Source organism: Apis dorsata, unplaced genomic scaffold (assembly GCF_000469605.1).
Source record: "Apis dorsata unplaced genomic scaffold, Apis dorsata 1.3 scaffold_980, whole genome shotgun sequence".
Classification (NCBI taxonomy): Eukaryota; Metazoa; Arthropoda; class Insecta; order Hymenoptera; family Apidae; genus Apis; species Apis dorsata.
In genome coordinates this window covers 38,685-55,131 of record NW_006264083.1, presented here as the reverse complement: position 1 = coordinate 55,131, position 16,447 = coordinate 38,685, and the positions used below count along the sequence as shown (strand labels likewise).

The following is a 16,447-nucleotide window of genomic DNA, read 5'->3' as shown; positions in this document are numbered from 1 at the left end:
AAAAAAAAAAAAAAAAAAAATAAAAATAAATAAATAAATTAGAAAAGGATTATTGAAAGAAAATTTGCTTAGTGTTTTTTTTTTTACTCGTTCATTCCATATTTTGCTTACTCACTTAAAATATTTATTTAAATTAAAATTGCGATAATCATAGCTAAAGATTTCTCGTTCTGCCAATGGAACTTGCATATCCAAAATGTCCAACATTTTGAAATTATAAAAAATCCATTCATTATGTAAGAAGTAACTTAATTGTGTTACATGTGAATAAATAATTTTATGAAGTTTCATCAGCCTAATTAAATAAAAAAAAATTTCTGGAATATTGAGTGAAAGTGTAAAAAAGAGTGTATAATAGTATATTTACATCGGTTGACGACCCGTTATTTTGAGAATTTCATCTATAATCAAGGCTGGTATCACATGAATCAACAATGTCAATACAAAATAAAGAAAACGGTTCGATGTTATAAAAGTCTGGGGATACCAAATGATTCCTTCAAATGGCATTTCTTCATTTAATTTCAATCCCATTTTAATCATTTCTTTATTAGAAATGCGATGAATTTGATAAGAAGTGGCATTGTAAACGTAAGTAGTTGGATCCTTGGTAATTCTATAAATATTTTCAAAAATCTAATTTAATTTAATATTTAATTGATTAATATTCAAATTATTATACTCTTATACGTGTTTAATCCTCGTTTCCATGCCGCTGCGATCATAATCTTAATAGCCAAATCAACAGGAAGAAAATCTGCGCATGCATTCGCTTCTAAACGAATTATTCGCAATATTCCTTTTGCACCACCAATCATCATTGCCACAGGTCCATTAAAGTTGTCCAACCAGCCAGGCATAGGATCATTGATTGTTGATGTCACTATATCAAAAGAAATAACAATTTTTTTTATTATTAAATTTTTTCTATCAGCTTTTTTTCATATCTTATCTTATTGCTTTCAATTTTTTTACATATACCTATTGACGGCCGAAAAATTACACTAGGTAAATCTTTCGAATAATCATTTATCACTTGTTCAGCTATTCGTTTGGAAAATGTGTATGTATTTGGCATTGAACCCAAATATCTATAATTGAAACATTCATTCATTAAACTTTAATGATATACTAAGGGAATTGAAAAAAATAGGCTAATAAGACTTAGACTTACTTAGAAGTAAATACTTGTATAATTTGTTCATCCAATGATTCTACCATTTTTATAACATTTCTCCAATCGGTTAAGGAAGGATATACAATTTCGTCAATCACCGGTTTATCAACATGTGCGTATGCAGTACTAACGTGCACTAAAGCCTGCACAAAAATGCATTTTTTAAAATAAACATCGAATACAAAATATTCAAGTACAAAAAAAATAATTTTACTTGCCACTAAGTTTTTCATGCTTTTTGCAAGAATACAGACATCTCTTGTTGAACGAACATTCGAAAATATATCTTTCTTTAAATTTCCCTCGAATCTAACATTTGCAGCTATATGGAAAATTATTGAAACTTGTTCGATTATTGTTTGTCTTTCGATTTTTGATAAACCTAAATCCTCGAGGCTTATATCACCAAGAACCGGAATTAATTTTTCGAAACTAGAATAGTTTTCTTTTCTTAGTCTATCAAATAGCTAGAAACAAAGAAAAAATAAATTACGAAAAACACGAGAACATATATATTACTGTTAAGTATTTTTCTACTAACCGGTAATTCGAACATTTTCTTCAATCTTTCGTCGATAGATAATCCTTTTTTTGGCCGCATTAAAATAAATATATGTCCAATTTCAGGACAAGATCTCAATAATTTTTCGATTAATACCTTTCCTAAAAAACCGCTACCACCGGTTATGAAAATATTCCGGCCAGCATAAAACGTAGCTATTGAGACACATTCCATCGATCTTGTATCGGCTATGCAATTCTGAAACCAATAATAAATTCTCATGCATTCTCGAAACGAATATTTATTTCTTATTTTTACTTCCGAACGAATCAAAAAAATCCTTCAATAATTACAATTCAAATATAACTTACAGGCATAATGTGGTGATAATAATCTTCAATTATTTTCAGATTAATTTTTTTTAACACTAAAATTGCACTAAATTTGCTTCTTTTCGTTATCTTTCTAGCAATCTAATTAAGCAATCGATTGTCCAACAATCCAAGGATTGAAACTTCAGGAAATGACACAGAAATTGACCTATTGATAATGTTATTTTAATTCATACCGGTTCAAAGAGTAAATTCTTGAATATGTATTTATACTTTTAAACCGGATTTATACATTATCAGATATTTAACATTTGAGTGAGTATTAATTAACCAATGAAAAATATTTTTTATTTTATAAATAGAATATATTCATATGTATAAATATTCTTATTAATATTCTTATTAATATTCTATAATATTTTATTCATTATTACTCTATATATTTAATCAAATGTTTACCTTTTATCGACAAAAATATTTCATCAGATTTTTTACTGTAGTAAAAAAGTTTTAAAAGTAGTAAAAAAAAAAAAAAATAAACTGTTTGGCAAATTTTTCTTTTTAAGGTAGATTTTTTTTTATAATTATTATATTATTCATATAGAAATTAGCTTGTTTAGCAATTGCATTAGAACTTAACTTCAAAACTATTTGAAAAATTTCTCTTTAGATTTCTTATCTAAAGGATAAAACTGTTTTAGTTCTATTTTTCTATAATTAATTTTATATTTATTTTTTATTTTTATATATTTATTTAATTTATATTAATTTAATATTTATTTTTTAAATAAAAATAAATAAATTTTTATTTATCCTTCTGATTATTTTGTTATTTAATTTTTTTAATTTTCATCATTTTTTCAGAATTAAATTATATTATTGGCTTTATTTTTTTTTTTATTTACAATTTTTTTCTTTATTCACAATTTTTTATAATTACTATCATCATTTTTATAATTACTGTTAAACAACTTAATTAAGAAAAAATTTTTTCTTTTTAATACAGATAATTAAATAAATTAAATATGTTTGTTCAAATGATGCAAAAACATTTATAATTTTCTTATAAATATTCTAAGAATATTTTTATACTAAATAGATAATTGTACAAAATAACTATAATATAATTTTTAATATAGTATAATTTTTTTTAAATATAAAATGTTTTTTATTATTTGAATAAATATATTTATATATATAAAAATATATAATTATTATATAAAAATATAATAATTTGAATTTAATTTAAAGTAATATTGAAAAAATATTATTGCACGGATTATTATATATATTCATATATGCACTTAATATGTAATAGATCATGTTATATATATATAATCATGAATAACTTGATCATTCATAAAGATTTATGGCAAATTCGGATATATATAACTTAATAAATATTAAATATTAATAGAAGTATTGTACATAGATTTTTACATGAAATTACGAATGTTGATCTTAATTTATTCTTTTTTACATTTAATATTGTGCTTCTTTTTTTTTACTATCCAATCATATTCAATATTATTAAGTCTACTATAAATGTGTTATATATGTACATATTTATTTATTTCGTACACCCGTATCATCCATTTGCTATCATTTGTTTTGGTAATGGCTACGAATTTTTTTGTCGATCGGGATCGCTTTTTGTAAAGAAAAATTTTTCAAAATATGATGAATTCATCAAATCATGTTCTTTCGGAAACATCGATGTCAACGATTCCCCGACAAAATGGAATACAAACACCATTGACTTCTTTACACTTTAACTTGGATCAAGAAGAAATCTTGAAAAGGTATAGAATTATTAATAAATAACCCTCGTATCAATTCTTCTATATGTATATAATTATATATTTATAAGATGGGTGGAATAGTTTGATGGAATAGTTTATTGATGTATGTAAATAATTGAAATTGTTGATATAGAGAATCGAGTAATAAAGAATCGATGATTGATCAAAAAACCAAAAATCAGGAACATGTTTTTAATAACTCGGAAATCTCTTACGAGGAATATATAGAGGACACAGAAGAGGTGGAAAAAGAACGAGCGAAATCCTTCGATGCACCACGTCGCGTTTTATCATTGGTAAAGAAGAAATATTTATATATAATTTTAACTTTCGTCATATTTAATTTAATTTTTTATTTATATTTCAGGTGGAAAAATGGCGAGAATGGCAGGTTATTTCGATGTACTACGTATCAAGATCGGCAACGATCGTGATTGATCACGCCGATATCTACGACATAGCGACGTAATGCGATTCAAGCCAGTCAATCTGATTTATTTGTGTTCGGTATTTTTCAATCAGTCAGTTTGGCAAATGTATTGATATCCAAACACCGCGATCGTTTTCGAAATAAAATTTTTTCGAATCGCGAAAAAAATATTTTTGATTGATTTAGAAAGAGGCGATGGCAGCGTTAGCGGAACATGAACAACCTGATATACACAAGCCATGGAAAATTTTACCAATAGAAAAAAAGATTGAAGTTCCTCCTGGTATTGAAGTTCCTATCCGAATTGAAGATATCAGGTACTATAAAAATAAAACTAACATTGTTTTATCTTAGAAGTTGTTCTATAGATTTTTCGCTTTTTTTTTGGTATCGTGCAGAGATAAAATAATAAAGGATTTGCAAGATAATATCCGTATGGAACAACAATATGAAAAAGAAAGGAAAGAATTCGAAGCAGAAGAAGCAAGGAATCGTCAAAAACAATTGGAACAGACGCATGCAATTCTTTCTCGACATTGGACAGCATACATGAAGAATATGTTAAAGTTGGAAGAAGAAGACAATGTTAGTATTTATAATTTAATTGAAAAATTTTGTTATTTAAATGATCGAAGAATTTGGTAATTTTTATATTTTATAAAAAGAGAATTGTCTGTCAATTTTAAAATATTATAATTATATAAATATTAAGAAAAAAAATTTTGAACAATTTTTTTTATGTATATAATTGCTTTTAGATCTTAGTTTTCGAAATATTTGCAAAAAAATTAAAAAATTTAATTTAAAAAATTTTTGCTACTATTATATAGAATTTTATACAAATGCATCCGTGTATATGCATACATATCTTTTTTTTATATGAACATATCATGATGGCCGACATAAATAAATAAATAACTTAAAATGAATAATGGATGAATTAGTTTTACAACATTGATGAAAAATTTTTACAACATATTTCAAAATTATCGAAATCAATGAGAAGTTTTCTTGACTAGTAGTACTACTTGAGTAGTAATATCACAAAGATGGTTAATCGATACGAAATTTAAGGAATGGTAGGGGAAAAAAAGGAGACCTCCTATAAAATTTTAATCAATTATTAGTTTTCGAAATATTAATAAAAAATTTTCAATACCGTATATTGAATATATGATTATTATTCTATTACATTAAGTAGAAACTTATCTAAACATTATTATAAATAATTATTTTTGTTGTGATAGTCAATTATTATGACTATATTAATACTACATAGTTACTTCAGTAACTATTCCATGTTTTAAATCAATTTCAATGGTGAATTCAATTTCAATTGAAGTTATTACAAGTATTAACGAATGGAATTTTTATTAATTTTATGTGTGTACAGAAAATAATGTTAATATAAAATAACTTTAGATGAAATGATTCGATTTCGAAAAGTTATAAAACATTCTTTCAGATATTTTTAATAATATATTGTGTATTATGTACATAATATTTTTACAGTTATTTCTGTTTATTTTTAAAAATTATTTTGAAAAATCAGACAAATATATATAATTTAAAAATTATATATAATTTAAAAATTGTATATTCCGAAAATTTTTTACATATTTTTTAAATTTACAATTATATTTTACCAAAAAATAATAATTTTTTCGGAATATAATGCGTTAATATAATATTCAGAGATTATGTTTATATTTGTATTATCAAATATATTCATACAGTTATTAAAAAAATAAATAAGTAATCATTTTTTGATTTTTGAATTAAACGGTTTGATTTTTTACGCAATATATATGATCTATTATAAAAATATATATATCTAATTTAATTCAAATGCAATTTCAGATTTTTAAAATGAAACAAAACGATCAGAAGAAAGATTAAAACATTTTATAAATATTAATGAAATTATAGAATGAAAAACTTAATAGAAACTTCTGTAGCAAAAACAATAGACATATTATTAAAAAATAAATTCTCAATATTTTAGTGTATACAGTTAGTAAATGAGAAAATATAGAAAACAGATTGTTATGATTTTAATTTCTTTTGAAAATATTGATAAAAGAAGAAATATTGAAAAAGAAATCTGCAACTTAGAATCTTAAACAAAAAAAGTAAATAGATCTAAACGGAAAATAATTTATATAAGATAATTACAAGATTATACAAGATAATTTTCTGATAAAAATTTTGATTTTCAAGCAGAAGAAAATGATCATATTTTTAGGAAAAAAAACAATATTATACTAATAAATAAACGGAATGTGAGGAACAGTATCATACATCAAAATAAGATTACTGAATTTAGTGTTTGATTTATGAAAAATTTTTTCACGAAAAATATTCAGAATTTTTGAATATATGTAATTAATATGTTTACATCTTTTAAAAAGAAAATAATTTTTTTTTATTAAATTTATAATATAAATTTTTTATCTGAGCCATAACTTAAAGCGAACATCATTTTTCGGATGAAATTGTATGCATAGAATTCAATTATTTTTTTTTAAAAAACTATTATTATTTTTTTTTTAATATTATAAATTTATATGTATTTATATTTGCAAATATATTTTTTTGTTTATATATTAATTAAATTTATAGTATATTTATAGTATACTCATTTTTGAAAATTTGGATTGATATTATTTTATTCATAGAACATTTTTAAAGAGTTGATTAAGTCAAAATAAATATAAAAATTTGCTATATAAATGTCACTTAAGGCTTATTTATTAACTTATTATTAAATTTAAATATTAAATTTATTATGTGAGTTAAATAAACCGAAATAAGAATAGAATATGATATAAGGAAGACAAAATAATTTCATTTTTTTTCTAAATTTTATCAAATTTTTTGTGAAACACAAACTTTAACTTATAATTTAATAAGCTTTAACTGATATTTTTATATATCTTATAACTTTTGTGTTTGCTTTGGCTTTTAGAATTGATTTTCCAAAGGTGTTGCATGAATATATTAATATTCTGTAAAAGTAGTGAATAAATAATGTGATTGGTTTGATTGGTATGTTTTATTCATCGTGAAAGATACTTAAGAAGAACAGATAGTCTGAATTGTATTATGCATATTTTAATTTGTGTATGTTTATTACATCCTATAATATTAATTGTAAAGATTTAACAAATGAACTAAAGGAATGAATTAAATGAATTAAAGGAAATATAAAAATATAGAATGTAAAAAAAATTATTTTAAAAATATTAGTATCACAAAAGAAGTATTGGACGGATCTGAATAAAATGCTCGAAGATAACAAATATTAGGATATTCCATAAGTTTTTTTCGCGCTAGGAATGACTTTAACTGGCTATTTTTATATAAACATGCAAGTGTATTTATTAGTCGTTTATGATTTCAATTGTTCAATTCTCAGAGCTCTTTTAAACTATGTTTTGTTGATTTTCTCTTTTAAAACTTTTTTTACACCATTTAATATGAATAGCCAAAGGAAACATTTGTTATGCTTCATTGCAAAAAGGTTTTTAAAAAAGGTGAAGTGCAAATGATATTGCAGAAATTTGTACCGTTTACAGGAGTGTTGCTACAACTATTATGACCATCCGCAATTGGTTTAAGAGATTTAGAGCTGGCAATTTTGACTTGAAAAATTAAGTCCGCAGCAGCCGTTCAGCAGCGACGAATACGGAACTTATCAAGGCCATGCTCGCTGAAAATCTGCGATATAATGTGCGTGAGATAGCGAATATCACTAACATTCCCAGAACAATGATACATAATCTGATTAGGATGGGATATCAATCGATGAAAAGTTTGAATTTCACAGCTATTGACAGAGACTGCGATTTTTATGAATCGCGTCTCTACGTGCAATTTACTTCTTCAGCGACATGAAAGAGATCCTTTCTTAAAGAGACTATCACTGGAAACGAGATTTGAATTTTGTATTAAAATGTGCATTGAAAACGTAGTTGATTTAAGGACAATAGATTTTCAACTGTCTCAAAGTGGGACTTCATCCGAAGAAAGTTCTTTTGTTCATTTAGTGGAATTGGAAAAATGTAGTTTACTATGAACTTCTTTCTCAAGATGAATCTATCAATTCTGCAAAATATTGCAACCAGCTTCATAAATTGAAAGCCTCCATATTAGAAAAACGTAATTAGCGAATTGACGAGGCGTCGTTTTTCATTACGACAATGTAAAATCACATATTGCATTGGCTATAAGAAAAAACTGTTAAAATTTGATTAGAATGTTCTATTTCGTATTTTCCCAGATCTTACTCTATCTGACTATTATTTGTTCTTGTCATTAAAAAATTCTTTCCATGATAAATGATTCCAATAAGCGAAATAAAAACACACCTCGAGGAATATTTTGCAAATAAGCTTCAAAAATTTTGGAAGAGAATAATAAGACTTGTTGAGAAATATAAGAAAGTACTAAAGCAGAATAGTTCATATATAACGCAATAAATCAACCGTAAATAACAAATATCATATATTCATTTCGTATTAAAAAAAAAGATTTATGGGACACCCTAATATCTCATGAGACTCACGGAAAGTTTTTATAAAGTTTTAATAACAAAAAATGGCAATACATGCATACAATAGTGATGTTTTAAACATTCTATACGATTCATGACAAATAAAATAACAACATAATTTGAATATCATAATCTCCATGAAACCTTTTAAGATTTAAAATTATTTTTTAAGAGAATTGGAAATGTTCTAAATGAAATGAAGAGTTTAGATTTAATGTTTCCTGAAAAACAATTGCAAATTTTTATTGTAAACAAATTTCTGCTAATCATAGAAAAAATAATTAACAATGATAAAAATAATTAAAATTCATGAAATGAAATTTGATTATTAAAAATATAAAAGAGATTACATTGCTAAAAATAGATGGATTTTTGGGATTTTAGAAACAGAGATTCAAGAATTTAATTTAAAGATATGTCTCAAAAACAAGAGAAATCGTCATGCATTAATTTTAATAATCAAGAAATATATTACTTGGAGAATAATGATTTATTTTAATTATTAAAAAGTTTACAATTGTTTGAAATATCAATATTTGTCAATAAATTAATTTATCATCAATTTTTTTGATTCTAAAACTGGAATTTTCAAACAACAACTAAAAATAAATGAAGATCAATAAAATTATATCTTCAAAGTAAAGAAATCTAATTAATAAATTTAATAGATTAATTAATAGAAGTTAATTATAAAATAATAATAGAATAATTAATAGAGAAGTAATAATTTAGATTAATTTATGTGATAAAAACAATTTAAATAATAATCTATAATAATTTATATGTATAATGTATTGATTTATCTATCAATTTAGATAATCAATATTTATGATAAAAGAAAATTCAAAAAAAAGAACTTGTTCTCAGAAATGCTCGAATAATTCGAATAGTTTATCTAAAAATTAAATAAAATTGTTTAAAAATTAAATAAAATTTGTCATAAGTTAAATTTGTCACAACTTATATTAATTTACTACTTATATTAACTTACTACTATGTTACATATATATAACTTATATTAACTAACATATTACTACTATGTTACATATATTATATTACATTTTTAATTTTGATTGACAATTAAAAACTGTATAGTTATAAGTTAATAAGTTTTAGAAAGCATATTTAAATAATTATAATAATTATTTATATAAATAGTAAATAATTATTTTCATCTATCTATAATATATGCAATATTCAATGCGATAAAAAAATTTTTATTATTATGTCAGAAATTAGCTGAAACTAAACTTTTGAATGGTATGATTTTATTCTTCTTCTCACTTCTTTAAAATTTTAATTCAATATGATGTTTGGGTCATATTGTATTTTATTTTTCTTTGTTAGATAATTATTAAAAATTATCATCATTTCTATCTATTTCTGTCAATGAATTTTAGTGGGTTCGATATATGACTTGTGATGGTCTTCCGAATCCTGGATTGCTATCTGACATGAATACTTTTTTGTTTCTTTGGTCATTGGAAGATGAACTTGCAACTATGGATACAATAGAGGAAAAATGTCGAGTAATCATACACGTAAGTAATATGTATATATTTCAGCTTTTAATTTATAATTACGATTAATTATAATATGGCATTTCAGTTATTGAATAAACTTGATAAAATTATTCGCTTTTCCACGTTAATTACAAAAGAATATGTGACTGAATACGAAACGGTAATTCTTGATAAAATTTTGTCATTTCTTCTTTTACTTTCTTCCGTAAAATGTTCATGTGATTAATGCATAGATTGCTGCCCAACTTCGGTTAAAGCTGCAACGATGGATAGATCTTGCATGTTATCGTATGTTACGTAACATTGAGACAAATATGACTAGAGAAAATACAAAAACAACTAGATACGTTCGAACTATGAATAAAGCAATATGTTGTGTTTGGGCTCCGATCACATTACCAATAGGAATGAAACCACAAGTAATGGAAAGAGATCGATTATCGGTACTTCCCGTAGTTGGGTATATACTTTCTTCAATTTAATTCTTAGTGTTATTAAGCTATTATTAAGTCTAATATAATTCACATTTTGCTCAATAGAAAATGCATTGAAATAGAATTCAAAGAAATAAAGTTGAGAATTAAAATGCCAAGCAACATAGATTGTCATCGTATGGCGATTAGAGGTCTATGGCTTGCTTACGATCATTATTCGATTGGATCGAATTCTTATTGGATATCCAAACTTCCAGAATTATTCGATTTGTGGAATCCTGCTCTCGGTGTGTTGTATATCATTCTATATTCTATACTAATTTTTCATTCAGATTATCGATTTATCGACATTGTTTATAATTTAATTCTTTTTTTCGTTTTTTTTTTCTTTTATTAGGTCTTTTTGAATATTCAGTAAAAGAATATGATGAAAAAATTCGAATAAGCGAAGAACAAGCAGAAGGACGACGTTTGCGATTAGAAGAGAAAAAAGCAATACTCGAGAAGTTAGAGTATCCTTCAGTACCGCGAATCGATAAGAGAAAACGTGCTAAAAAGCAAAAAAAATCTTCGCCGAAAGATCACCAAACAGAATTTGAATCCATGTTGACTTCAATATTACCTTCAAAATCGGAATTATTACCTTATTTACCCACCCCAAATGAGATCATTCTTGAAAGAGAAGGTACAGCTTTCAGTTTAATTCTCATATAATGTAAATTTCGTTTAATTCTCATTTAAAAAATTAAAATTATGCGAATATAGAATATTTTGTTCGTAGAAAAAGCTATGTTAGAAAGCAAAAAACTATTATTCACTCGATGCGAAAAAACGGAAGTGAACTTGCGAAAATATAGAATTCTCGGTGGAGTATTTCGCGTGGATATTCTCTATCAACCACCGCAACCGAAGGATCTTGGAAAAGATACTTACTTGACAACTCGTGAGTTTATGTACATATCACTATCACTATTTAGAGTAGTATTGTTCAGCAATTATTCATATAAACAATATTAAAGTCCAACAAAGTGTGATTTTGAGATTGTAAAGTGAGTGTTTCAATTGAATATTATCGCTCAAAAAACCACTTATGATTATATTACATTTTTATATTGTGAATTTTAATTGAACTTAATAATAATTAATTTAATTTTTGTGATTTTGATGATTGATTGAATTCCGCAGTTTTTCATTGTGATTTAATTTATATTAAATCTTTCTGACTTCTGTGACGATTAATTGTCTTGTGTCTTGTGACGATTATATTCTGAAATTTGATTTTTTGGAAACTCTTATGAATTTTGGTTCTTCTTGCAATTAATATTTTTGGCAAAAAAAAAAAAATAATAACAATTAAAAAGGAAAAAAAATCAATAGTTAATTGGAGAGTAATTTCCAACAATGGATTCTCAAAAGATAAATCGCAATGCATAGAGATCAAAATCTTTAATAATTATTTTAGTCGCAAGATATGGTGCATAAATGTAACTTATAAATTGGCCATTGCTATTGTATCTTAGTTTCTCGAATAATTGAGAATAATTGAGAATTTAGAATAATGTATTTATAATTTATTATTCATTTCATTATTATTAAAAACCTTGTACCAAAACCAAAACTTGTAAGAAATCTAAACTGTTGAAAATGCTAAAGTTATTGAGAAGTGAAATTCAAGCAATTGACGATTGACCACTTCATAAGTCAATCCTAATTTTTGTTTTTATGCATTTTTGTCAACAGCTTGCTCGCTTTAAAATCGCTAGCGACTTCAATACTAATTATATACTATACTAAAATAATATAGAGCTAGTATTTTTTATGACTAAATATATAATTGATTTTTTAATTGATTTTATGACTAAATTTTCAATTGATTTTACGAATATTGATTAACGTTGATATTAAAATATATACTAATTCTAATTTTCTAAAGTTTTTATTTAATTTTTTTATATAATTGATTTTAATCTCCGTCATTCAAATTACTGGAAATGGAATATTATTTGTTCGCTATTATAGTTCTATGATTCTATCTACCATTATAGAGAAGATAGGTTTTTTTCTTGTTACTCATTTTTTTATAAGATGTGTATTAATAAAATTAAGATGTGTATTATTAAAATGTGCCACTTGTTTCTTTGCTATATATATAGATGAGTTAGAATGCTATTATATATATAGATATATATTCTTTATTTCAATGCTATCAGAAATGCTTGAATTTGAACATTTTTTGAATTAGTTGATATCTAAATAATTCATTTTGATTTTTCACAAATTGTTTTTCGATATATATTGCCGATTAAGAAATAATTTTGAAAAATTTAAATCATCAGATAACACGGAAATAAATAAATGAGAATTCAAACAGAACTCTATTTGAATCTGCAAAATATATAATTCTTCGAACATTTAATTTTCATTCGCCAACAATGTAACGTAAATGATATTTTGAGAATTTCATTGCATTTTTCCACAATTCAATCAAATATGGTGCATACCATAATGTAAATGTTATTCTGTGTTGTATCTTTCTAATTCATGTTATGCTGCTTCAAAAGCACATCTAGTTCAGTTTATTTTGCGTTTCTATACGTATAAAATTATTTTGTTATTCGAATATATTGTCCTATATAATATAATATAATATAATATAAATTTTCTATAAACTATGAATCTCCAATTTAAAAATGCTTCAACAATAAATAATTCGTTAATTCTATAATATCTATATATAATATCTATAATAAATTTTCATGATAAAGTAAAATATAAAAAATGTAAATAAATAAATAAAATTTCATTACAATTTTGCTACAGGTCATATGTATCTGATTTACTCTGAAGTTCGAGGTCTTATTTTATCTTACATAAATAATATCTTTTCCTACTATTTGCTTCACTGAGAATTTGTAAATTATATATCAATATCGCTCGTACAACAATATTATTATTTGTTGTCATCTCACATATAATAATCTAATGTACTTGTGTTTTATTACTATTTCTATAATTAGATGTTTGAAGACAATTCGTTCAGCAAAGGATGTCTTTTCTGATGAATGTATTTTGCAATTTACCATTTACTAATAATTCCGATTGTTCAGCTAATTTTATCTTAAAAGATTATAATCATTTTTCGATATGTTCACGTGAGTCTAATTGCAACACATCACAAAATTATATACTGACCATATAAACGTCTATTTGTAATTTGCAAGTTTTTTAAGAAATGAGATTTACAATAATCTTGTTTTTACTCAAGTCTTGCGGATATTTCCAAAATTTTTTATTTCCAAAATTTAGCAAATTAGTTATCATTGTTTCTAACACTTAACATCAGATTTTTCCAATTATACCAAATAAAATTATTGCCAAATATTGAATCAATCTTTTGCTAATAAATGAAGATTTTCCTATGTGTGTATTCTATATACAATAAAATATATCCATTTCGATGAGCATATTTTCCCACATTGATTAAATTAAGGATCGTCTAATCATGTGTAATATTGTATAATATTTCTATTCTTTTTTTTGGCTAATAAGAGATTCGGTATATTTACTATAATTTTTTAGGCATAGAATGGTAAATTTACTATATTTGAAAGAAATACTAATTTGGATTTTTTCTGTTATGAAATTAATTAAATTCTTGATATTCTAAATATTCGATTTTGTTGATCTAAATTTTATGTTTAACCTGTTACAGAATTTCTATATAACAAAATTATACTGAGAATTAGATTCTAGTAAGATTTCTAGTAAGATTCAGCATTCTTATTTAACTATTTATTATTAATTATTTTTTTTCTTTAACTATTTCTCTCCATTGAAAGTTTAGAAAATCATAATATGAGTGAATAAATTATTCATATATAAAGAAAGCTAAATTGTTGAAAATCTAAACTATTAAAAATGTTAAAGTTATTGAAAAATGAAATTCAAATTAATTGCTTCATAAGTCAATCCTTAATGAGCAATATTACAATATTATTAGATAGTTGCAAATAAAAATAGGATTCGTTCATTTTAAAAAAAAAATTAATTTTTTGCATTAAGGCTATTTTTAAATTTCATTTTATCAATTTTGTAATTAAAAATCGAAAGAAAAATTATATAATGATTTATATGATATTTATATTTTAATATGAATAAGAAACATGATTATTATACATTTTTATTATTTTTATTATTGTTAGTGATATATTATAATACAATATTTTTTAAAATAATTTTCTAAATAAACTCAAGTGATATATTTTATTTTGAATATTATAAAAATAATTTATTTCTTTTCTTTCTTTTGTTTAAGTAATTATGTTTAAAATTATATTTAAAGTATATGGTAATCTTTGATATTTCTTTCACACAACTCTGGTTGTTAAATATTGAATTTAATTATAATTTCAAAAATCTCTAATTAACTGTATTAAGAAATTTTGATAAAATATAGATCTTGCATAGTTATTGTTTTATTAATTATTTAATTATTATTAAATTATGAAAGAAATATTTATCATAATAATTATTTAGGTTGTTCTGATAATCTTGATCTGATGATCTTGACATGTATTGTTGAGAACATTTTCTCGAGTTTTTTAGAGTTTCTCGAGAATTTTTACTCGTTGTTCCTTAAAAATGTAAAAAATAAAGATATAATTAGTTAATATATGTATATGTTAATATATGTATATGATATGAAAGTGATTAATTAAAAAATAAATGAGATTAATGAATTGATTAATGATATAAAGAATAAGATATATATATAGAATGAGACATATAAAGAATAATGATGTGATATAAAAATAAAAGATATAAGAATTAATTAAACTTAATCAAAAATGAAAGAATAAAATAGTAAATAATAATTATTTATAAAAATAAAAAATAAAAAGATATTGAATACTTATAAAATTAATAATAAAATAAAATTATATAATATTATATATTATATAAAATTATTCCTCTGTTCGAAAATATGATATACATTTGTGAAAAAATTAAATAAAATAAAAGTAAAATAATAAAAAAAAATATTAAATTCATTTTATTATCATAATATAACTAAACATAAATAATTTTAGTGTAATCCAAATTTAGTTAAAGTGACATTTAATAACAACAAAAACGTTATCAAGAGTATTTCTGTCTAATTTATTAAATGCATCTTGAACACATTCAATCAATTCATCAATTGTGTTTGGGGAAGATTCATGTTGTAGTGATTAAATAAAATTAAAAAACTCCAAATCAAAAATGTTTAAATCAGGACTGTTGGTGGTTGTGACTTAAATTGAATATTCCAACCATTGGTAAAACCTGCAACAACAATATCTTTATTATTATCAGAAGAACTTTGTAACTTTATTAATAGCATCATATTCTAATTTTTCTTTGTTCTTCGCATACTGTATACTGCTGTTGTAACATTGATGTTGTTCATTAATCGATTGTTTTGATTTGATATCTCTTCTTTGTAAATTCATGTTATTTGGATTAAAATTTTTCATTTTGAAATTACAACCCTGCCTATTTTATTTTTCTTTAAAAAACTAATTTTTGATATTCAAATTCTTAACTCAACTTAACTTAGCTTAAAAATAATACCTATCAAATATATTAGGTTATTTAACTATCAATGTAAACAATACCAATATAATGAGTACTGTCAGTTGCTTTCGAAACT

General features: G+C 23.4%; 2 protein-coding genes across 12 annotated transcripts in view; one reads left to right on the top strand and one right to left on the bottom strand.

Moving 5' to 3' along the window:
• Window positions 1–2,119, bottom strand: part of LOC102672776 (putative fatty acyl-CoA reductase CG5065) — a 17,968-nt gene extending 15,849 nt beyond the window's left edge. Inside the window, exons 1-8 of one of the 3 annotated variants that reach the window (XR_004151614.1) lie at window positions 2,051–2,116; window positions 1,719–1,937; window positions 1,396–1,644; window positions 1,175–1,320; window positions 982–1,091; window positions 691–883; window positions 368–616; window positions 89–295 (exon numbers count right to left, since the gene is read on the bottom strand). Coding sequence is in view for 2 of the 3 variants with exons in the window: in XM_031514339.1 (XP_031370199.1) it covers window positions 115–295; window positions 368–616; window positions 691–883; window positions 982–1,091; window positions 1,175–1,320; window positions 1,396–1,644; window positions 1,719–1,937; window positions 2,051–2,056 (1,353 nt within the window). In the remaining variant the exon portion in view is untranslated. Of the gene's footprint in view, window positions 1–88; window positions 296–367; window positions 617–690; window positions 884–981; window positions 1,092–1,174; window positions 1,321–1,395; window positions 1,645–1,718; window positions 1,938–2,050 lie in introns of all 3 variants that reach the window. The other 2 variants (XM_031514339.1, XM_006623968.2) reach the window with 2 other exon arrangements.
• LOC102678227 (axonemal 84 kDa protein-like) overlaps window positions 1–16,447 on the top strand; it is a 39,691-nt gene that overhangs the window by 8,832 nt on the left and 14,412 nt on the right. For 6 of the 9 annotated variants that reach the window (XM_031514335.1, XM_006623915.2, XM_006623913.2 and 3 more), the window contains exons 3-12: window positions 3,947–4,109; window positions 4,181–4,320; window positions 4,430–4,560; window positions 4,642–4,828; window positions 10,199–10,339; window positions 10,407–10,481; window positions 10,555–10,781; window positions 10,861–11,042; window positions 11,153–11,440; window positions 11,537–11,698. In XM_031514335.1, the coding sequence (XP_031370195.1) occupies window positions 4,282–4,320; window positions 4,430–4,560; window positions 4,642–4,828; window positions 10,199–10,339; window positions 10,407–10,481; window positions 10,555–10,781; window positions 10,861–11,042; window positions 11,153–11,440; window positions 11,537–11,698 (1,432 nt within the window). In that variant the 5' untranslated portion in view covers window positions 3,947–4,109; window positions 4,181–4,281. The remainder of the gene's footprint in view (window positions 1–3,946; window positions 4,110–4,180; window positions 4,321–4,429; window positions 4,561–4,641; window positions 4,829–10,198; window positions 10,340–10,406; window positions 10,482–10,554; window positions 10,782–10,860; window positions 11,043–11,152; window positions 11,441–11,536; window positions 11,699–16,447) is intronic. The other 3 variants (XM_006623916.2, XM_031514334.1, XM_031514336.1) reach the window with 3 other exon arrangements.